The sequence below is a fragment of the Diceros bicornis genome, chromosome 2 (assembly GCF_020826845.1).
Source record: "Diceros bicornis minor isolate mBicDic1 chromosome 2, mDicBic1.mat.cur, whole genome shotgun sequence".
NCBI lineage: Eukaryota > Metazoa > Chordata > Mammalia > Perissodactyla > Rhinocerotidae > Diceros > Diceros bicornis.
The window spans coordinates 59,550,133-59,573,726 of record NC_080741.1 but is presented as its reverse complement, the minus strand read 5'-3'; the positions used below and the strand labels follow the sequence as shown (position 1 = coordinate 59,573,726).

The 23,594-nt window shown below is 39.8% G+C and overlaps 1 protein-coding gene across 6 annotated transcripts in view; it reads left to right on the top strand.

The window, feature by feature from the left end:
• FHIT (fragile histidine triad diadenosine triphosphatase) overlaps positions 1 to 23,594 on the top strand; it is a 1,365,721-nt gene that overhangs the window by 1,171,005 nt on the left and 171,122 nt on the right. For all 6 annotated transcript variants that reach the window (XM_058562170.1, XM_058562152.1, XM_058562157.1 and 3 more), the window contains one exon: positions 10,632 to 10,700. In XM_058562170.1, the coding sequence (XP_058418153.1) occupies positions 10,632 to 10,700 (69 nt within the window). The remainder of the gene's footprint in view (positions 1 to 10,631; positions 10,701 to 23,594) is intronic.

Here is a 23,594-nt window from a genome sequence, read left to right as displayed (position 1 = left end):
CGTGCCTGCTGCAGTCCTATGGTAAATAACAGCACGGTCTCAAAATGTTGTGCCCAGGCCCGGAGATATTTATTCATACTAAAGAAACACAACTTGTAACTATGTAAAATGACTCCCTCCTGACAAAGTTTAAATAAATTCTGCCAACCCACCAATAAAGCAAGCTGACATATCATGAAGGATAGCCATCACTTCAACACATTTCATCACCACTCTGCAAAGATGAGTATCTGGATCTTATCACTCTGCAAAGGATCTTTGTTCCTTCATTTCCCCTGGCGTCTTTTTTTCTCTCTCATTCAACAGCCCAGTCTTAGCTGCTGGACAAAGAGAAAACAAATATATCATTATGCTTTAGTTATTTTTAAAAGCACCTTCTTTTTGGAACACCATTTGCAAAAATTATTTGAAATAGACTAGCCTTTTGAAGTGATAATGACATAAAATTATATTAAGTAATTTTCCTAAAAAATAACTCACCTTGAAAACAATGTGTGACACCATCAACTTGAAGCCTGGGTTAGGATCTTGTCTGGATTCAATTACGTGAGGGTGACTGTTTGGTATTGAAATCATGTGTCTCTTTCCACGGTCAGGGGTGTCCATTTTGTGGAATCCTGACCTCCCTGGAATTTATAGGTCTACTTTCTGGTCTCTTCGTTAGCACTAGAAAGGGAATTAGCACAAGCTTGCCCTTCATGGCTGCCCTTTCTGGGTTTCTCATCACTTTTATTTAATAGATATTAAAAGCAAAATCTATGGTAGTGATGCACTGGGCTGGTGAGATGATTAGGAAGCACCATCTCCATAATTACTGTGTCACTGTCTCTGGAGGAACATGAAAGCTTGTCCTGTCCCTTTAACAGAATAAGTTGCTAATCCCCTTAACAGTTTTTTCCCTTTGGACTGATAATATTTCACAATTTTTTTGCTTTGTAAAATATTCCTAAAGGGAAGCTTAAGTAATAATGCACAGATTATGGAAATGATGCTCATTAAGTAGAGGGCGAGATTTCTGGAAAGCCACAGAGCTGCTTCGAATCACGTAATCTCCATTAGAGGCTTCATTTGAATGTTTATTCATGGAGCAGTAAACGTTTATTATTATACATTTTATTGAAACATAAATTAAAGAACTGTAATTATGTGTACGGCAAACAGTAAAGCAATGTGCATTTGTCACAAAATGAGTAAGACAAGGAAAAATGCCATCATTGTTTCATTTGCATCCAAATCCTTTATTGTATACCCGACAGAAAGACACCCAGAGGGAATAACTCTGTGGATTAATATTCTGATATGGTGTGTAAATAAAAAAGACGTATTCAAGATATTCTTACTAGCAAAGAGAGCAGCCTGGAATGAATTTGTGAAGGTCAGAAGCTATCCAAAGAAGGGGTGGGTTTTTTCTTCTCTCCTGAGAGAGAACCTCAGTAACTCTTATTAAAGTTAGCGCTGGGCAAAGAATACATCCCCTTGGCAGTGTGGGTGAAACTGATTGTTTTCAGGATGAGCTGTTTGCTCCAGACACTCAAGCGTATTTGAGGAGTTTTTAGAAAGGACTTATATGAAGCTGGAAAGACAAGACTTTCAAACTTACATTTTAGTAAAAAGATATTTTTCAGTGGGGAAGAAAGGTATCTGCGAAGCAATCATAATGGCTCTGCATAGGCCATATTCTTGTACGCGCAGGAGCTCACAAGCAGAGGGAAAACTGCCTCAGACAGTTTAGATCCGTGGGCATCCACTATCTCGTGGAAAGAGGCACAGCTGATGTCTACCTTTGGTACAGCTGGCCACTGGCCCAGCAGTGGGGATTGAGCAGTGGTTGACACTGATGACATGGTTCCTTTGCTCCCTAAGTTCTTCTGCTTTTGCTAAGGTCTTTGGGGATCCACACAGAAGACCCGTTAGTAATGCCCTCCTACTCTCCTGGTGACCACACTTGGCCTCCTTCACAGTGCTCACTGGTGGCTTTCAGGGTGCATGAGGACATCTTGTAGGAATAAGGGATTGTGCTCTTTGCCCACTGGTCTGAGACAAGGGAGGGGAACTGATTGTGATGAAAAAAAAGGTGGTGGGGGAGAGTGGCCAAGAGAATCTGTATGTACCAAGTTTCTTTTTTCTTTTTTTTAAAGCAAGCTAACAAATTAAGAACACTTTAGTCATCCACCCACCATCCATCCATCCATTGAGCATTTACATAATGTGTCCTCTAAGCTAGAAATCTGGAGTAAAAGAAGAAAACAATCAGGAGAAAAATACAGAAAGGAATAACCCAGAGTTCCAGACTAATGGAAGAGAGAAACCTGTAATTATCGATACTTTATGGTAAAATGCAATCATTGAGATACATACAAAAAATCAAAGGAGCCCTGGAGAGTCTGAAGGCTACACAGAGGAGGCAGCATTTGAACTGGCTCTGAAAAAACCGAGGGGAAGTGGGAGAAAAGGAAAGGGAAGGGAAGCCCACACAGAGGGAAGAACACTTTCTAATTTTTCGTACCAAGAATATGTACTGTAAACACTGCAGCTACAATGAAAGTTGATAAAATACAAGGGTGACAAAACATTCTTTGTATCTCTTGAAAGTCATTTTATTTATTGGAGGTATCACTAAGGCGCTGGCTGTCCCTGCAGCATCAAACAGAGATAGTTTCACAGAGAACCTCTGACCTCCTGCCTGTGTGGCTAAACAGGAAGACTCTTTACCAAATGGTCTACCTGGGGTTCCACCTGTCTTGCTGTGTGAGCATAACCTAATGCAGTAGGAATGACCAGATATGAGGTTTATCACAGTTGTATAGATCTTGCTTGAGTTTCTCAACTTTTTTTAGAGAAATGATTATAAATTCTACTCTCCTCTTGAGCAACGGTTTTAAGAACTGAAGCTGTTATGTCACTGAAAATCAATCATTGGCCAAAAGATAACATAGAATATTTGTACAAGATTGATAGATTTATAAGAAATCTGTTTTCTCATGGGCCTCTCTTGCAGAAGTGCTTAATATCCGAAGGGCGAGTGGTGTGTGGGGTGGTGGGCTTATCCCTTCTGCTAGGCTATGTTTAGCTCTACTGGAGTGCTGATAGTAAGTGTCATACCTGGGCTTTGGAATCGAGAAAATCTACTCACTCCACCTCCCTAGGCCTCAATTTCTTCATCTATAACTTCTCTCGTCTTCCCTCATCTTTCAAGTGCTGGAGATAAAACCAGCATCCTAACGCATGAGATTACTGTGCAGATTGTATGAAATATGTAGGTAAAGTGCGTAGACCAATGCTGGTGTATTCTAAATATTCAGTAAATTCTAGGAATTACTTTATTACAAGACAGTAGTTCTGAAAATATTTTTGACAACCTGCTTCTGCTCTTCACCAGAAGGCTTGGTTCTGCAGCAAGCCTTGCTAAATATATTCTACTCTAGACCATCACCAACCCCAAAGCTTATGTTTTCTTCATGGCTAGATTCTGCCTTCCTTGATTTCGGAAGGCCTCACCTTCTTCTACTAATTTTAGGGTCAGCATGAAAACACTGTCAGCTACTTAGTTCCAAAATAAATGTCACTAGAAGTACTGCTGCTCACAGGGCCTTGAGGACACCTTGACCTGGCGAACTCAGGAATAAAATTTGTGGTCTGTCAAAAGGCACAGGCCAGTGGTGGTTCTTGACCCTCTTGTCAGTGAGTTCCTTCCTTTAGAATATCGGCAGTGCTGAAGCAGCTGGCATGCTTTTCATGAAACAGTGGAAACACAGTGCTTTCCATGTGCCCAGGCTGTTCCAGTCAAGTTCAGAGACTTTAAGGGAAAAAAGGTAAAAAACAATTCAGTTTCAAAAAAAACCTCTCAGAATTTGTGGAAACCCTCCCAGAGTTACGTGGCTTAACAATTGTGTTTTTAAGCCATACATCACTGGAGGTGCTCCAATTGTGAGTTATAATAATCTATCATGAGAGGGACGGTGCTCTCATGATATATGGGTGCAGTACATCATCTAAGCATCACGGCTTTCATGATGTATGGCTCCAAACCACAATGAGAGTTTAAAGGAGCTTTTAGCAACCAGTCAGCTTTAAATTTCAAATTTTCTAAAAATTAAGGTCTTTTCAATTCAAAAAAAGCAAGATGATGGAATCTGATGCTGTGTAAAGTGTTGCTGAACTCTGCATGCCTGGGTGTGTGTCATATCCTTTTGGCTTTAAGCTCACAAGGTGGAAATAATTGGCAGGCTTTTCTTCAATTTCTCTCCATGAGAACAGAAGCCCAGGGCACTGAACAAACACGAGCAAGTGTCGATGCATCTGTCAGTTTCTCCCATCTTCCATGCTGCAAGCGCAAGCGTAGCTCATCTTCATCTCAAAGTACGAGGTTGCATGAGATGCTGTGATAGGCATTGGGTAAACCCAGAAGAGGTTATTTTTGTTTTCTTTGTTTTAAGGAAATTCAGAACAAAAGTAACAGATACAAAATAGATCAACTTCCATACCCATTGCTCACAAATTCAAAACAGGGCATCCAGGAAGAAAACTCTCCCTTTCTATTATTTGTCTTTGTAAAGTAAAGGAAGCACTGATTGCAAATGAGAAGAAATGTAAAAGGTGAATGGCATATGGGCTGCTCACCCCAGCAGGAAATGGGAGCTAGTGTCATAGTTCCATCACCTTTCCTGTTTTAACGATGTGTTTCTAAGATGGTAATGTTGCTTATGAAAATGTACCCACTTTGTTTAAAAACCACTTGCTTTTTGGGGCAAGGGAATCATTATCAATTAAGAAAGCAGGTGCTGGGAGAACTTCTCCTCCTCCTCCTCCTTCTTTTTTCAATCCTACTGCAATAAACAGAACAAAATGAGAAATCTCCCTACTGTTTGTGTAATAGACCCAAACAGGAACAGCAAGAGGGAGACAATTACATTTCAAGTGGCTTCCTCCATTTTCCTTTACTCAGTGAATTAAAGGGAAGACTGGTGGGAGCGTTACTGCCATGTGGAGAGAAACATCTGGGCACGAGGAATTAACACAGTCTCCCCTCCCATTATCTTGCCTCTAGTTTTTCCACTCCTTTGGCTTCCTCCAGTAGATTCCAACTCTCAAAATAACTATAGATTTTTGGTGTCCACCTCCCACCCCTCCCTGACTTCCAAAAGGCAGAACATCCTGTTTCCACCAAACAGAACCATTTACTGTCTCAGAAAGAAGTCCCAGCTTCTTTTCTCCTATAATAGTAGCTTAACAATATAATCTGCGTAACAAAGACATGGAAATAAACGCATCACCCATTCCTCGGAGGCTGTCAGTTGAACAATACGAATGAGGCAGGCCTGATATCTACAGAGATGTGGGCTATTTCATCGGTTGTTAGAAGAATCCCCCAAATTTAGTCCACTTCCTGAGAGATACCGACACATCATTTAATTATTTCTTTCTCATAAGGTAAAAAGCTTTATTTACACATTTATAGTACCCATTTTTATTTTTATTTTTTTCATTTTTTAAAATAATTTTATTTATTTTTCCCCCAAAGCCCCAGTAGATAGTTGTATGTCATAGTTGCACATCCTTCTAGTTGCTGTATGTGGGACGCGGCCTCAGCATGGCCGGAGAAGCGGTGCGTCGGTGCGCACCCGGGATCCGAACCCGGGCCGCCAGCAGCGGAGCACGCGCACTTAACCGCTAAGCCATGGGGCCGGCCCTATAGTACCCATTTTTAAGTTATTCTCAATTATAACATTAGCTACCATTTCTGTGAGAAGATTCTATGCTAGTAACTGTGCATAAGTATTTGCAAGGGTGGCCTCCTGAGCGATGGTGTCATTTGGTAGCAAAGAGCAAATTCAAACAACAAATTCTGACAAGACTCAGGTTCATATTTCAGCTCCCACTCATTTCCTGCAGGATCCTGGGCAAGTAGCTTAACCTCTTTGGGTCTATTTTGTCACTTGGAAATGGTGATGCATTTATTAACTGCCTCTTGGGTGTATTGTAATGATTAATTGAAATAATGATGTAAATCAGACCAGGAACTGGCATGCAGTGAGCTTTCAATAAATGTTAACAACAATTACTACTACTAATCATAACAATAATAACTGTAGAAACTAGTAGGCTGAGGAAGCTGAAACCAGTATTTTCCAAAAAGTGATTTACTCCCTCCTGTGCAGCTACTACCATTGATTTCTTTGCAAAATTCCTTTTCCTTGCAAAAGTTGTCTGTGCTTATCTTTCTTCATCTTCCATTCTCTCTTAAATCCAGTTCACATTTTTTTATAATAGCTTCATTGAGATATAATTCACATATGATAAAATTCACTCTTTTAAAGTGTACAGTTCAGTGTTTTTTTGTTTTGTTTTGTTTTATTCTTTTGTGAGGAAGATCAGTCCTGAGCTAACGTCCGATGCCAATCCTCCTCTTTTTTTGCTGAGGAAGATTGGCCCTGAGCTAACATCTGTGCCCATCTTCCTCTACTTTATATGGGACGCCGCCACAGCATGGCTTGCCAAGCGGTGCATCAGTGCGTGCCCGGGATCTGAACCCGTGAACCCCAGGCCGCCGAAGCGGAGCATGTACACTTAACCACCTGAGCCACCAGGCCAGCCCCCATTTCAGTGTTTTTTAGTATATTCACAAAATTATGCAACCATCATGACTATCTAATTCCAGAATATATTCACCATCCCAAAAAGAAACCTCATGCCCATTAGCATTCACTCCCCGTTCCCCCGACAACTGCTAATTTTCTTTCTGTCTCTATGAATTTGCCTATTCTGGACATTTTATATAAATAGAATTGTATAATATCCAGCCTTTTGTGTCTGGCTTCTTTCACTTAGCATAATTCACTTAGCGTAATTCTTTTACTTAGCAATACTTCATTCCTTTTTATGGCTGAATCATATTCCATTGTCTGGATATCCCATATTTTATTTATCCATTCATTACTTGATGGGCATTTGGGTTATTTCCCTGTTTAGCTATTATGAGTAATACTGCCATAAATATTCATATATAACTTTTTCTGTAGACTTATGTTTTCATATCTCTTGGGTACATACTTAGGAGTGGAATTCTGGGTCATATGGTAATTGTATGTTTAACTTTTTGAGGAACTCACAAACTATTTTCCAATGCGGTAGCACCATTTTACATTCCCACCAACAGTGCAGAAGGTTCCAATTCTCCATATTCTTACCAAAACTTGTTATTGTCTTTTTTTTTATTGCCATCCTAGTGAATGTGAAGTGATATCTCAATGTGATTTTGATTTACATTTCACTAACGACTAATAGTGTTGAGCATATTTTCAGTTAAGTTTCTATCCACCCAATTTCACAATGCTGAGACTGTTGATTATACCTTCCTTCTTGAAATTCTTTCTTCTCCCTACTTTAGAACTTACTCTCTAAGTTTCTGGATTGCTAATTGAACAAACTTTACCAAGTGTCTTTTATGTGGGTCTTCTCAGATACTTTAATATGCTAATAAGCATTGTGAAATTTTACTTGACCATGAAAACATTTTTGGTATAGAATGTGTCATGGATTTTTTGAAATACTCTTCCAACTGAAGCAGCTAAACTGCTTGAAACCCTAGCAAAATTTAAACCCTAGTGAAAAATAAACCTTAGCAAAATTTTGGAGCACTTTCTTAGTTAGAGGTTTTGTTAGCACTTAGAAAAGTAAGTTGTGATCACCAAGGCACAATATGAATTCACTAAGAACAAGTTATGTTAAATTATCCACATCTGTGTCGTTCATGGGTTTTTATCAGAATGCCATTCTATTGGAAGCCATGGCAATTCCTTCACAACAGCGAGGTTTTGAGCTGACTTTATCGTGATTCCCTTTTCTCAGACGTTGAGTGGTTTGTCCACATCTTGTGATCAGTCAGTCACTTAAGAATTTATGTCAAGATATCAGGCTGGGTTGAGATCTCTGCCCTTGGGGAAAATCACCTATACAGTGAGCTGTTTGCTGTCATCAGTTTTACAGTGAATTTCAAGTGGTTACCAATGATCAAGAGTGGCATTTCCAGGACTGAGTGGTAACAGAGCCTATAGAAATAGCCCTGAATGCTAAACCCAGGAAAGCAAGGTAAAGCAAAGGAGGCATGGGATGTGCCTGATCCCAGGAGGTTCCCTTAATGCAAGTTCACAGCCAGCCATATGTCATTCATGGACAACAACAGGTGTATCCCTAAGGCCAAGGCATGGAGGGTGACTAGGGTGCAGGAAGCCAGGGAAACATTCACTAAAAGGTCCTCCATACTGCAATAGGGCAGGCAAAACAGTGAGTGACCTTGGTGTCCTTTTGGCAGGAGAGGGGTGAGGAACCAGATGGATAGTCTAAGTCAGTGGTTCTGAAAGTGTAGCCCTGGACCAGCAACATTGGCATCACCAGGAAACTTGTTAGAAATGCAGATTTTGGGGGCCTGGTTATCTGTGTTTCACCAAGCCCCAGGTAGCTGCTTAAATTTGAGAACCACTAGTCAAAGCAACAGAAACGAGCTTTAACAACAGAGAAACTTGAACCATGTCTCATTCAAGGAGCTTCTTAAATGTCTTCCCTACTAATACAGGACCCAATCCCTGAAGGTGATCTCTACTTGGTCTGCAGATTTAAAAAAAATGATAATAAAAATAAATAAAAGATAAGAGCAATACTACTGCTGCCATATGTATTGAGTGCTAACTATGTACTAAGCAGCATGTGAAGCTCATGCTTAGCAGATTTGATCCTCTTAACAACTCTGTGAGGTAGAAACTGTTGCAATCCCCATTATAGATGAGGATACTGAGCTATAGGCCTATAAGTCAAGGCCACACAGCTAGTAAGTGGTAGGTCTAGGATTTTCATTAGTCAGTTTGACTACAGAACACTGATCTGGAATACCTGCTTATTAGAAAGTACAAGGAGATGATAGATGGATGGATGGATGGATGGATGGATGGATGGATGGATGGATGGATGGATGGATGGAAGCAGGGAAAGAAGGAAGGAAACGAGGAAAGAAAGAGGAAAGGAAGAGGAAAGGAAGATAGGAGGAAAGGATAGTAGCAGGTTTTGGAAGTAAAGATTAAGTGAAGTCTCCTTGTAACGGTGGACTATTTCCTTGAAGTGTGAAATTTTTCTGTGCTGACTTTTCAGTCAACCAGCCCATCGACTTCAATAAATTTCAGCCTGGGTCCGTCCTGTACTGCTCTCTCCTAAGCATTTTGTTCTATGGGTAGTTCGTGATTTGTTTTTCCCTGTTTGTCTTCCCTCCCTCTCTCCCTTGCTCACATAGTCTTTGTGACTTAAGTATACACTTGTTCCAGTTGCTGAGGAATCCATGACTGGCTTCATCATTGATTGGAGAATATTCGGGCAAAAACATGTCACTCCTTGGGGACTCTGTGCTCAGGGGCTGATGAGAAGCTCCTCTCTGCTTCATTCACCTTGAACCGCCTTGTTCTCTGCCTCTGCGTTAAAAGCATATCATTTTCCCTCCTTGCGCAGCAAAGCCAGAGGGACGCTTAATTTCGCATCATCCAGAGGCCCTTTGGAGGTTTGGAGCCTGATGCCGTAATGAAAAAGTGGTGGGTGTGATCAGGGACAAGGTTTGATTCTTTGTCTGCCTTTCCATATTTAGGCTTTTCATTTTCACAGTCCTTCGCGCGGTTTGTAATAAACGCAGGAACATAGCCCAAGGGCAGGAACAGGTTTAACTTTAGCCTAGGTACAATAGAGGCTATTTGGAAAGTAAAACCCTCAAATGGCAGTTTAGCCTTGAAGAATATATTGAATTAGATATGCTGTGTGCCTTGATTCACGGTCTCTACGTAATAGCATTGCTATGTATATTACCTGGGTGCTATAGTAGACTAGAGAAAGGCGTTGTTTAAAAGATTAACTTCACAGAATCAGTTATGTGCTGATGGAGAAGGTGGGGGCAAGAGCTGGAGGCTCTGGCTTCCTGTGCTGACTCCAGCACTTCCTGTGCTGACTCCAGCACTTCCTGTGTGTCTGTGACCTCTCTGAGTGTAGATTTTCTCCTCGGTAAAATGGAGATCATAGTAGAACTTTCCTCGTGGGATTATTCAGAGCATTAACTGAGATAAATGCCAAGCACAGAGCTTTCTTATCATAGTAAAAGCTCAATCAATGAAAACTGTTCATATTATTATTATATGATTATTATTTGAAGGCCTGATTCTATAATTAGGCCAATTAATTCCTTCCTACTCTCACTCATTTGCTCTTTACTTATATAGTTCCCTGCTAGCCAATTCTTATTTCTTGTCAGTTTCAGAGTTGCTATGGTCACCTTTTAAGATGTGCTGTCATTTCAAAGTGCTGGCTAAATACAACCAAGACTGACAACTATGAATAATTCCACAGAGCCCCTAAAACACTCTGGTACTTCACTCAAACTCTCATATATGCTGCCAAGTCATTCTCTCTTGTTTTGCGTCTCTCTGTTCCCTGCAGATTTCAGACATAGTTACTGAAGGTGAACAGGTGAACATCATCTTCCTCTGAAAAATAATCCAGCAGGAACCAATGTGGAGTAATTGGGTTTCATGTGAGCATCACTGTCAAGTCTAGAAATATATGGGGTGATAATCATGTTTTATTTTTTTCTTGTACATTTTCAGCACGTTCACATCCACGTTCTTCCAAGGAAGGCTGGAGACTTTGACAGGAATGACAGCATCTATGAGGAGGTGGGTCTGCTCTCTCTGATCTTATTGTTTGGTCACAGTGCCTATCGATGTGATGAAATCAACCTAATAAACCAGGTATCGCCCTGGATATATGGTCTTAAATGGGATTCCACCTAACGTGACTTGGGAAGTGACAGTAGAGTCCAAGGAGTCAAGGATGGCCATTATGGGAACCAAAGGCAAATGAATTTATAATGATTTTCTTTTTCAAATGAAAGCAGGCAGAAGCTAAGTGTCCTTGTGATTTCTGCCCTGTTATTTGCCAGGACTCTAAACATTTGCATGGAGGTGTGGCACAGAAGCTCCATAGGAGAAAGTCTATAGTGCCACCAATGGAAATCAAGCAGATTGATATATGATTTTTTAGTCAAATACTACATTTAATTTTAAAAATACTTTGGAACTCAGCTTGTGTTTCCTAATAGAATTTATTCAAAGTGGAACTTTGAATTATTGTCAGCAGAAACTAGGTTAGTTTGAATGCTATGAGTAACCCATGTATCATAAACATTTTAGCAGTTAGCTGATTTCTGGATGCTTCCGTTTAAAGATATAAATGGGAAATCACTGCAAAGATGAATCAACAAGAGCCAGGTGATCTGCTTCTGGGGTCTTGTCTACATGAGAACCTTCAGGTGTCTGTCTGCACTATGTAGAGTATATAGCCTATGCTCTAGGATAAGGCTGGTCTAAAATATAAGATAAGTTCACTTTAACTACTTATTCTAGCCAGGGAAGGGTAAATATGTTCCCACATGTAAGAGCTGATCAGATGGCAGTGGTGCCCTGGAGTTCTTGGTTGGAAAGGGCTTTGAGGTTGTTTCTGGATACAACAAGAAAAGTGCTGTGATTGATTAGCAATGTCTGCCACAGGTGTCAAATGGGAGAGAGGTACCGTCTTAATGGCTACTCAGACCCTGAAAATAAAGAACAAGAGGTCAGCAGTTAATAACAAGACTTATAATTAATTTTTCTGCAACTCAGAGGCTCCTTTGAGGTGACTGGTTATTATGCCTTTGGAACACCCCTCACTATATTGTGCTTCCTGTGTTTTGCAAGAGCTGCAGTAGACCTGTGTAGGGTGGAAATACTCTAGTCACTGGTCCGTAAGTTCTGGGCTGTGGAACAATTGCTGCAAATCTCAGTTCCCAGGAGGTCCCATCCCTAGAGATTCTGATCCGGTAGATGGCAGAGGCACTTAGGAATCAGTAATTATAAGACCATAAGTAAGTCCTCAGAAGATTCTGATGCATGGCTTAAGTATGGGAATAGGCTTTCTCCAAAATTCATGCTTTCTCAAGCTATATACTATAATATTGTAATTTAAACTCATTTTCATTAGATGTAGAATGCAGTTGGTAAGGGCTTAGTTCAAGTTGGAAAAAGTCAGAATTGTGGAGTAATTATAAAGAGATGCATTTTGAAAAAATACAAGTACTGATCTTATTAGTATTAACTAAGGTTAATAAAATGTTGCCAAGTACAGGCTGTTTTAATGAATAAATTAGCACATGATTTATATACAAGTGAATACTGCTAAAGTGGTATTAAAAGTACTTGAAAACACTGTTTTCTTAGGCTGAACTGTAACCTTGAAATCTTGTTTGTATTCCGAATGCACTTGTGACAGAAGCCACAGGGCTACATTTCAGCCCAGTTTGAGACACGATGTCTGATGCTGGGGTTGGTGTGTGGCCTTTCTCTCCTCCCTTACTCTTTTGCCCTTGTGTACATGCTGTCACAGCAGCTCAGCCCCACAGATGAGGCAGCACATGTTCTTACCCCCTACCTATTTGGAGAAGAATCTCAAGAGAAGTAATTACTAGAAGAGTTCTTGTTTTCAATCAACTGGTAGGTCATATATAGTATAGACAGTACCCTATAAGGGAGATTGTGGTACAAGACTATGAAGAAGTTGAACTTTGGAGAGAAGCAGAATTGGGTTCAAATCCCAGTGCCACCTAGTAATTGTGTGACATTGGGCAAGTCACTTAACCTCTGCGTTTTAATTCTCTTATCTTTAAAATGGAGATAATAATACATACAATTTAAAAGATTATTGTGTGTAATATATGACATACTGTACATGAAGAGCTTGTTGCAGGGATTGGTACATACGAAGCACTTATTAATAGGTAGCTGTTTGTGTTCTTATTATCATTATTAATTTTGGTTTTAAAAAGCTAGCAAAAGTGGGTAAATGGAGAACCCAGATTTGAAGCCAGGTCATTGGATGCTCCCATTCAGTACTCTTTTCAAGGGTCAGATTTCCAGTTTTCCCCCTACCTTTAACCTCTCATTCTCAGATTCATCTTCCTCTTTGTACAAAAATACTTCTCCATTTTGAGGACATAATAAGATAATGTCTAGAAAGTGACATGAGGAGCATGAAGCATTGCACAGGCTTCATTGGTACAAGACGTAATGTACATTAGACTGAGTGAGTTTAATCAGAAATGATGGGGTGATGAGGGACAACATTCTTTATACTGATGGGAGCATTCACTCCAGATTATACATCAGCCCATGAAATACAACAAACAGACTGCCTTGGAGGGCGGGGAGTGGGGAACTGGGACAGCGGGAGATGGAGCTCAATAAAATGTAATTGTATTCTCACTACTGCAGAAATAGAAAATGATGCCTAAAGAAGCCCTAGATTATAAATCAGCTAGGAATGTTCTGTTCTCCCTGGGCACTATTTTAAGAGGGACAATGACAGACTGGAGAAGGTTCACAGAAAGGTGATTAGTATGGCAGAGTCTGGTGACAGTGATCTGGGGAGTAGTTGAAGGTGGAGATATTTTTTCTGGAGAAGGGAAGACTTTTCTGGAGAAGGCAGTGACAGGGTCCTTGTTTCTAAATATCTGAAGGGCTGGCAAGTGGAAAGGTATTAAATATGTTCTGTGTGGCCCCAGAGGGCAGATCTGGAACTATTAGGCTACAAGGAGGCAGATATCGGTTCCACATAACAACAGGTCAAATTGATAGAAACTTCTAAATACTTAGAGTGCCTTGTGAGGGAGTGAGCTTCCCATTCCTGGATCCATGCAAGCACACAGTGGAGGGGCATGATTCTTCCGGAGGACTTCCACGTCCAGTTCATGGATGGACCACAGGGTTCTATGATTCCTGTCTTTACAAATATGGCCCACTGGGTCATTATCTCCATTTTTAGTTTATACAAGTTCTGTAACAAATAGTATAGGTTTTTTCTGTGATTGCTATTAGTATTACAGCATTTGGGTTACTGCCTAATAAAACATACTCTTTTTTGTTTACCTCATGAAAATATAACTCTTCCTTGACTTATGTGAGACCACGCTGTATTGATTTTTCTCATTCCCAGCCTCCTTCCTGTTTTTCCTCTGGCTCAGTGTTGCATATTGATGGTCCACGGGTTTGCTTGTCTTCTCATGTGTCTTTTATTTTGCTTGCAAAGTATTTTTTAATAAGTCTGTATGCTATTAGGCATGTCCCTCATTCTCTAGGTCACTATGGTTCCCACCACTCCCTTTCTTTTACTGAGGCTTCCCTCACTTGTTTACGATACTTGCCTGGCCCCTGAAGGCATTTGAGTTTGAGATCCCTGCCTATTTCATGGGCAACTCTTCTCTCTACTGCTTAAATATTACTATTCCCCAGTGTCCTCTGTCTAGTCCACTGTGTGTGCACTTATCTGTAACATCCATTTCACCTCTTTGCTTACTCATTTACAATGATATGGCCATGAGTGAGTTCTTTAACTTCAATAGTGGGTCCTGCCCACCTCCACAGCTCCTGTTAGTCTCATTCTCTCTCACTGCTTGCTTGTGTCAAATACATTTTTATTGTTCCCACCTCAGGGCCTTTGCACATATTGTTTTCTTTGCCTTAACTTCCTCCATCTTCTCTTCCCCTTCATGAAGCTTCATATCTTTTTCCAAATCTCAGTTCAAGTGTTACCTCCTCAAAGAGTACCTTTCACTGATCTCCCTGCCCCATCTGAGATAGCTAATCTCCCATCCCCTCCACAGTAATGCTATCATGTTACCATGTTTATTTTCTTCTTAACACTTACCACACTTGAAATAATTTATTAGTTTATTATTCAATGCCTGCATCTCCAACTACACTGTAAAGCCATGAGAACCGGGACTTAATCTGGCATAGAGCAGGTCTTCAATAAATATTTATTAAATGAGTGAATATATGAAAGAACAAGATGTTGAACTAGAGGAACTTGAAATTCCATACTAGTCCTAAGATAATTTAAGAGGAGAGAACATCTTGCTTTTCAGAAGGTCGGTTTATTAACTCATAGCTACATTGGATGAGATTCTGATATGGTGATATCAGCCATCTGAGGTTAATTTAATGGAGCATCATTGATGGACTGGAATCTGTTGGTCAAACATCAGTGTACAGATGGCTGCAAATTGTGGCACATCAGAAAGTCTTGGCAAAGTAATTATAAACCTTGTCTGATTGCTAAGCAAGTCTGGTAGGTACATGTCAAAGTCGATAAGTAACTTGCCTCCACCAAAACCTAGACTTGTGTGTTTGTAGATGTGGGATTTGCTGAAAGCGAGCTCAAGAGCTTCTCTTCCTTTCTCTCCGACCTTGATCATCATCTCTGAGTTTATCTTCACCTGCTCTTCCTCTAGCTCTCTGTCCTGGATTTGTCTTTCTGTGTTTTGTTTACTAATTTATCTTCTCCATTTCAGAGGATTTCTCTTCTCCCCCTCAAAACTCGGTTCAAACTCCACCCTTTCCAAGGCAGAATCTCTTATAAAGCCCTTTCTTTATGGTTCTCTGTGCAGATCTTATTTATCTGTTGCTCCCAAACCCTTTTTACATCTATGTTCTTTAAATTTCCATGAATTATGTGAGGCTTTCTCTGAACTCAGTGGGTCTTTCATTATCTTGACAAGTTGATGAAGATTATGATAATGATATAAATGGGTCCTTGGGTAAAAGAGCATGTACAACTAATGTGGGGGAGTGAAACACCCATTGCCTAATGCCACAATACATCATCTCATTAACTCAGTAAGGCTTACCCTAGCTGTGTCTCAAGTAAGCAACTCTCATAACTGTATTGGGCAATTCATCAAATGTTTACGTTTGACATTGAATGGTTGTGATTGTGCACTGTATATAAAACCTATTACTGATGAAGGAAGTGACTATTATTAAAGCAAATGGGAATAGCAATCAACAATTGGACAAATTCAACCATGAATTTCATAGAGCAACTGTAGGTTCAAGCATGACATGGGAAACAATGCCTGGCTTAACACAATGCATGAAGAAAATCAATTTGCTAAAATGCAGGTCATTTGGCCCTGAGGGCTGGAGAGAACTATTATATTGCTGATAATATTTATTGTGGAACTTGGATCTCTTTCACACACCATTTGACAATGGGCTCAAAGTCCATGGGTCCCCAGTTGATTCTTCAAAAAGAAAGGAATGTTTCAGTGAGACAATTAATTAGCTCTTTTTCCTCTGGGTTCAATGATGTCTTCATACTGAGGGATATGTTTTTGAGTGTTTGAGAATTTTGGAATGAAAACTTTGTGATCTCTTATTAAGAATAAAATAAGAACTCCATGGGTTCCTCTAAATTTGTAAGAACTTTTAACTAAAAACATCTGGATGTGATATAACCAACAAATGAAGTATAGTAGTGGTAGTTTAATGATCTGTGACGTCAAATTCTCCCTGAGTGGATCTTTGAATGCTCTTTGGCTACCTATTTTAATGATGAGAGAACTGGGTAGACATCTGGTTTACCCTCTCCTATGTCAGATTATTGCTTAATTAAATCACTATGTCCCTTGGAGGAGAGGAACATAAAATAGCAGAGAAGCATTTATCTGGTTAAAAATTATTCCTGCCCATTTTTCTTAGTAGAGATAAGAATTCAGGGAGTATACAATTCAGGTTAGTCACATTCGATGGAGTCTACCATGAGTGGAATGTTGAGAAGCATGGAGCGCTATAATGGTGGTGCTGGTGGGCTGAGGGCCTCCAGAGAAAATCATGAAATCATTGGACACATAAGGGAAAAAACAATGAAAGAAGACAGAAGAGTTCCTGATGATGAGAGGACACGTATCTATAGGATGAGCCCCAAGGCATAGGATGCCACCTCTATGGTTTTTCCTGGAGTCAGCTTCAAGAAACTGCTACCCTAGGTGTTTTCCCAGAACAGCTCTCCTCTCTCATTTGAATATGCTCAGTTGCCTGTTAGTGAGAAATAAGGAAGAAAAAGCTAACTCCATGTCAGTCTATCTTTAGTACCAAAGTAGAACACTCCATCAAACCTCCATGTGGTCCTCCCTCATTATTTTCTCAGTAAGGCTTTGTTATGCAGAGTCCTATCTGCCCTCACAGTGAATTCTCTCTCCAACAGACATTCCAGCAGAAGTCTATTGGTGCTTGATAGTGGGTGGCAACAAGGCTCCACGAATCCTTGTTGCCAGTATCTATCTGACTTCCTACCTGTTTCTCACAGCTCTGTTCTTAGTCACACAGTGACTGCTGCAGTCAAACCTCAGTTAACATCGGTACTTGAAGATTGGACCATTTGTGTATTTTTTGTGTGTCTGAGGAAGATTAACCCTGAGCTAACATCCATTGCCAATCCTCCTCTTTTTGCCGAGGAAGATTGGCCCTGGGCTAACATCCCTCTCATCTTCCTCTATTTTATATGGGACGCCGCCACAGCATGGCTTGACAAGTGGTGCATTGGTCCATGCCCGGGGTTCCAAACCTGCGAAACCCTGGGCTAGCAAAGTGGAGAGTGTAAACCTAACCGCTACACCACCAGGCTGGCCCCCATTTGTGTATTTTTTAAAATCTTAATTACAGTTATAGTCAGGGTTTTTGACATAACTATTAATAAACAGTCACTTAAGAAGAATATCCAAAAAGTTTTAGTAAATTTGGGTCCTATGACCCACTAAAGCAAACTATTAAGATCTCACATAAGAAATTGTTCAGATCAATTTTATTTAGAGACTTGAGAGTATGGGGAATAGGGGTAGGAAAACAGTTGCAGGAGAAATAAATTATGAGCAGAAATGGATAAATACAGCAAGAAGAAAAAAGATATGAATTAAGCATTGACACTTTTCTATCGATATAAATTATAATGGCCTCAAAGAGAAAAGCCCCCGAACATTTGACCTAATCTCTCTTTTAAAGAAGCAAAGCAAAATAAGCAAGAGTTAGGGGGAAAAGGTAGATAAAAACTAATACACAATTTTAAAGCCCCAAAGCATTTGAAATGTTTTTGCTTTTCAATTATCATCTGCCATTCATTTGACAAAAGAATAATAAACTTATTATAAATAACCTTTATAAATACATCCCATTACCCTTAGCTCGGAACAGGGCTCGTTTTTTGAAACTATCATGTGCCATGTGCCAGCAGAGAAGAACAATAAGGCCTCCGAGTTGCCTGCTTCAGAAAAGGCACATACATCCCTGGAAATATAGCCTGGCATTTGGAATCCCAGCTTGAGCACCCAATATATGGTTGTAGTTCTGTCACCATCAGGTGAGGTCTATCATCAATGTCCCCAGTCTGTACTTTGTACGCTATGTTCTAGAGCAGCACTGCCCAATAGCAATATAATGTGAGTTACATATGTAATTAAAAATGTTTTAATAGCTACATTAAAACAATTGAAAAGAAATAGGTAAAACTAATTTTAGTGATATAACTTTTAACCCAGGAGAGCCAAAGATTATTTTTTCAACATGTAACGAGTATAAAAAATTATTAGTGAGATATTTGCACCCTCCTTTTGTATAATACCTTGAAATACAATGTGTATTTTACATTTCCAGTGTATCTCAAGTCAGACGACCTGCATGTGGCCGTTGGCTACCAAAATGGACAGTGCACTGCCAGAGTTTGTTAAATCCAGACAGCTTCATTAGTTTTCATAAAGTATAATTTGATGCAAAACCTCTCAATTTTTTCTGGATTTAGCCCTACAAATCCAGATGACAGTAATTTATTTTTCCTCAAAACCATAAGATAACACAGGAGATATGTCATCAAACAATTGAATTACATTCTATCATCCCTGATCAAAGACTTGGTCGAAGTTTTAAAAACAAAATGACCTCAGCCTGACCAGATGGATCCCTCCACACACAGTTTACTTTTGTTTTCTTTTTGCTGCTACTAACACCAGGGATACTCGTAAAATAAGCCACGGATTTTGGAGGACAGACAAGCCATCATTTTGATCATTGTTTCTGTAGACCATTGCTCTTCTATGGGTGGCCCAGCTAAGTATTATTCAGGTGGCTGAACTTGCTTGTTCCAATGTTGAAAAGAAACCCATTAAATGTCCCTTTGAGGCAATATCACGTAGGGGTTAAGACTGGGGCTCTGGATCCAGATTCCTTGGTGTTCAGTCTCAGCTCTATGTCCTTGAACAAGTTGCCCAACTTCTCCGTGTCTCAATTTCCTCTTCTATAACGTGGGAATTATGATGAGGCTGTTGTGAGAATTAAATGAGTTATTACATATAAACGCTAGAAAAATCCCAGTACAAACTCAAGCTCAGAAAATGTCAGCTATCACGATTTGTATAATTATTAACATTATTATTGTTGTTATTATTATCCTGAGGGCATGTGAGAGAGCATTCTAAGGAGTTGGTGGGAGTGAGTGAGGAGTTGGAAGCTGGAGTAGGTGACTGGCCAGAGGCCACCTTCTCTGGAGACCCAGGAGGTTTTGCAACTCCAAGGAACTCATCGAGGGGAGATCATACAGGTTCAGTGTCATCACCTGTGACTGTCATCGTGTTTGCCTGTGGGCCAGCAGCCTTCAGAGACGCAGCAGCTCAATAATTTGTGAGCACATGAAACTTTTAAGCTGCCGCAAGCACACAGCCCACACTATCCTGACATTCAAATACAATGAGGAAATCTCTTCTGGAAAGAAATTCTGACATTATTTTATTCCAAGACTTTCAAATTGCTTTATCTTACTGATAAGCAACTCTTTTTGGAGATTATGACCCCACAGATTTAGAGGAGCAAGTTGAGAGATGCCGCATTTTCTTTCTAATAAAGAAAATCTAGAAAAGGCTGCTATACCTACATAGCTCTAAATTCTATACATCTGGTGAATACAGTGATTTATAACAAGTGCTTTAATGTTGAACTTGCAATTTAAATCTTAATATCTCTCACGTTTCCCATATTACAGGAAATTAGGAGAAAAAAATCTAATAACATTGGGCTTCTGGATTTAGGTTAACAGTAATAAACAATTCTAGTTCTTAATCTTTGTTCCTAGGGAGAGGACTAATAAAAAAGTAATAGAATAAAATTATTTTTGTCATTTAATGAGAGTCCACAACAGGCTGGACTCTATGCTAGGTGCCATATATACACTGCTTTAATCTTCATAAACCTTACAGGGTGTAGGTATCATGAACACCATTCAGTTGAAGCTAAACCTCACAGAGGGTAAGTGTCTGTCCCAGGACCTTATAACCAGCTCATGCAAAGCTTGTTTAAACCAGTCTGTTTGACTACAAAGCCTTTGTATTTCCATCACTCTTCTCTTTGGTTTGAGGAAAATATTATCCTTCATTTTTATGGAAAACTCAAAGATAGTGAGATAAGCTATTTTCTTAGAGACTATGACTTCCAGTTTCTAGATCCCTGTTCAGCATTACAGACAAACACACACACACACACACACACACACACACACATCCCACATCCTAAATTGCTACTAAACCTTGTAGGTCCTGGACATACCACTGCTAATTAAGCATGTAAGACGTAGAGTATAGGAAATTGGCATTTTCCAAAGTCAGACATTTTCTCTGCTTTTAGGATACAACCCACTAGTCCCCAGCAACTCCTTTTTATAGTTTTGTTTTTTTTTTTTAAAACACAAGAAAGTCATCAACCCACTCCAACCAATCTTCTACAATTCCCAGGGTCATCCTTTCTGAGCTGGTTTTGTGCGCTGAACCTCTTAAATACTTTTGCATGCCTTATAGTGTATTCATGTCATGATGACATACTAAAATATTTAAAAGAAAATTGCTTCCTTTCTTTTTCTCAAAAAGAAACAGTCCTTGCTTATAACTCTCAGTGGAACATAAATATCTTCCAGGCCAGCTGCACCAGTACCTGTTGGAAATCCTTCCTACATTAGCAGTAACTAAGGAACTCATAGAATATTCACTTTGCACTGAAATGCAGCCTTCTTCTCCAGCATCTTCTTTTTCCTTTAAAATAATTTTGGTTCTTCTTAGAAAACTCTTCAGAGTTATCGAAGAGGAATTTGTTGAGTCAAATCCATGTATGAACTTCCAGTTGGCTTCTCTGATAATCTTGGCCATATCGGTTGATGTGAAGACTGAGGCAGAATTTATTTTTAGCAACCTAACTTATTTTCTTAAACCATTTTCCATCCACATGATATGTCTACCATTTATATCCTTTCCTGGGTCACTGGGATATTTTCTTCTTTCACGTCTCATCTCAAAATCAAAAGAATGAGGAGCTTGGGGGGGTTTCATCTGTTGGTGATCTGGTATAAGGCTGAATTAGACTTCTTAAGGGAGGTTGGAAACAAGATTTTCATCAACTGGTGATACCATCAAATGGAGAGGGAGAATATGGTGTGATTATGATGGTAGCGCACTGATGAGTTAATGCATGCAATGAAATGCAAGGCGGGGCAGTAAGTTATGTTTACCTCCAACAGATCATAAGAAAACTGAGGCACAGAAAGACCTAGTAACTTTTCTGAGGTGACAGAAAAGAATCTTACTCTCTTCTTACAGAGAGAGTAAGAAACAGACCTGAAATTCATACTCAGGCTGTCTGGCTCCAGAGTCTGCGTTCTCTTTCACTCTGCTGCCTCTGTGAACTCCCAGAGGTGTCTTAATCTACTTTGTCCTTTTTACCTCCTCACACCCAATAAATCCTACTATCTAATGGAGAAGGTTCTCAAGGGATGTTTGTTGGGCTGAATCCCCGACCCTCTGAATTCAGAACCTAGTTCTTGCATTCCTTCAGCCCTGTGGCTTTCCTTTACCAGCTGCAATCCCCCCCTCCCCCTTTTTTGGGTACTATCTTCCTTCTTGTCAAAACCTCCTCTCAAGGAAGAACCTGTACCTTAATTATAACAACAGTAGTTCACATTGTTAACTTCCCTAAGATGACAAAGTATTTTTTAAACTAGCAAAGCCTGATGAGAAAAGAATGAGATTTTAAAGCTGGGATATAAGGCCTTAGTCTAGAGGTACAGTGTGACTTTGCTGGTAACTCCAGAATCAAATCACAAAGGCCAGCTCTGGACCGTGTATGCATTTCTGGAATCCATCTGAAATTGGTTTAATAAATTGCCCCTGAGAGCCCCCACCAGCACTTTTTAAGATAGGCCAATCCAAGATAGAACAATCTTCATGCAACTTCATATTTTGGAATTAACACCCTGCCAAGAGAATGACAGGTATTTCTATTTTATCCCCCTCTAGGCTCAAAAATGTTCTTATCTGTATCATAGTTTCCAAATTACCTCAGATGTGTGTCTATAAAACTTGTATAACTTATCTATTTAATTTGAAAAATACCTGGGAAATAATTCAAATGCCAAATGACAGAGGAATATATTTTAATGGTATATATTCATATATCTGAATGTTTTAAAATAATTTTAATGATATAAAATATTGGGTTATAATATTGAATGAAAAGAATGGCATATAAACCAAATAGAATGGAAGCATATGCACCTAGTAATTAAAAGGGATTGTGGCTGGATAATGGAATCATAGATCACTCCTGTTTCTTTCTTCATACTCTTTTGCATTTCCCAAACTTTATATAATGAATACACAATAATTCTGTAATTTAAAGAAAACATTAGGGGTCATTTTTTACAAGCAGACATTCTATGTTCTTTTTCACTCATTGGCAGAGACTAACAGTTACTGGTAGCTGGTTGGTGAATGTAGTGAAAGAAATTGACTTTAGTTTTGGTAAAGATCTCATGGGAAATACTTGCATATGACCTACTACTTAAATTGAAATACCCAGAGAAATGGCCTTTTTGGGGTTTCCACTCTCTGGCTTGTTAGGAAAAAATACTCTCCAGGATAACATTTGCCTAAGTTCCTGCTGAGAGGCAGAGGGAAGGACACATTAAAGTGGGCGTTCATACTGATGTGATGCTCTGCAGGCTCATGTTCCCCATTCGTGTTGTCTTGTCTCAGGTCTCTTCTCAATCACCACGTCCTCTCTTACTCTGTCTCAGGTTCATTTGAGTAGCCTGTATAACAGTTATTAATTTCACAATCACCAACTTGACTAAACAGAAGTGAAATAGTCTTTACTCCCAAAGTTCAATTTAATTTCTGGCTGTGATAGCAAATTTCTTCATTAGCCCAGGGCCAGGTTTTGTTCAGCAAGTTCAGTGCTGTCTCCATCAGTTCAGCACCTATAATTCAGTCCCATTCTAGTTCACAACCTCTTGATTCAGCATTCTGTTCCCTGGGGCCATTATTAGCCACATGTCACATGGAATAGGCAGTGGTCCTTGGCTGTCGTTTCTTTGGCATCTAGTGTCCAAGTAATCTGCCTTGCAGGTGTATCTATGGTCCATGCTGAGACCCACAACAAGGGAAATCATCCTTTGGGGGATGGTGATCATTGGCCACCTGCATCCCTGAGATGTCCATGGTCATGACATGGCCTCTTGTCACAGCACATGAAGGGCACTTACTCTGTGCCCTTTGTCAGCTTTTTAGCTTTCCTGTGGGTACAGAAAAGTCTTTCTGTTCTTTCACATTTTCTTGAGGTCTGCAGGAGATCTAGGATTCCCTGACAGATGTTCATGTCATTGGTACAACTCTT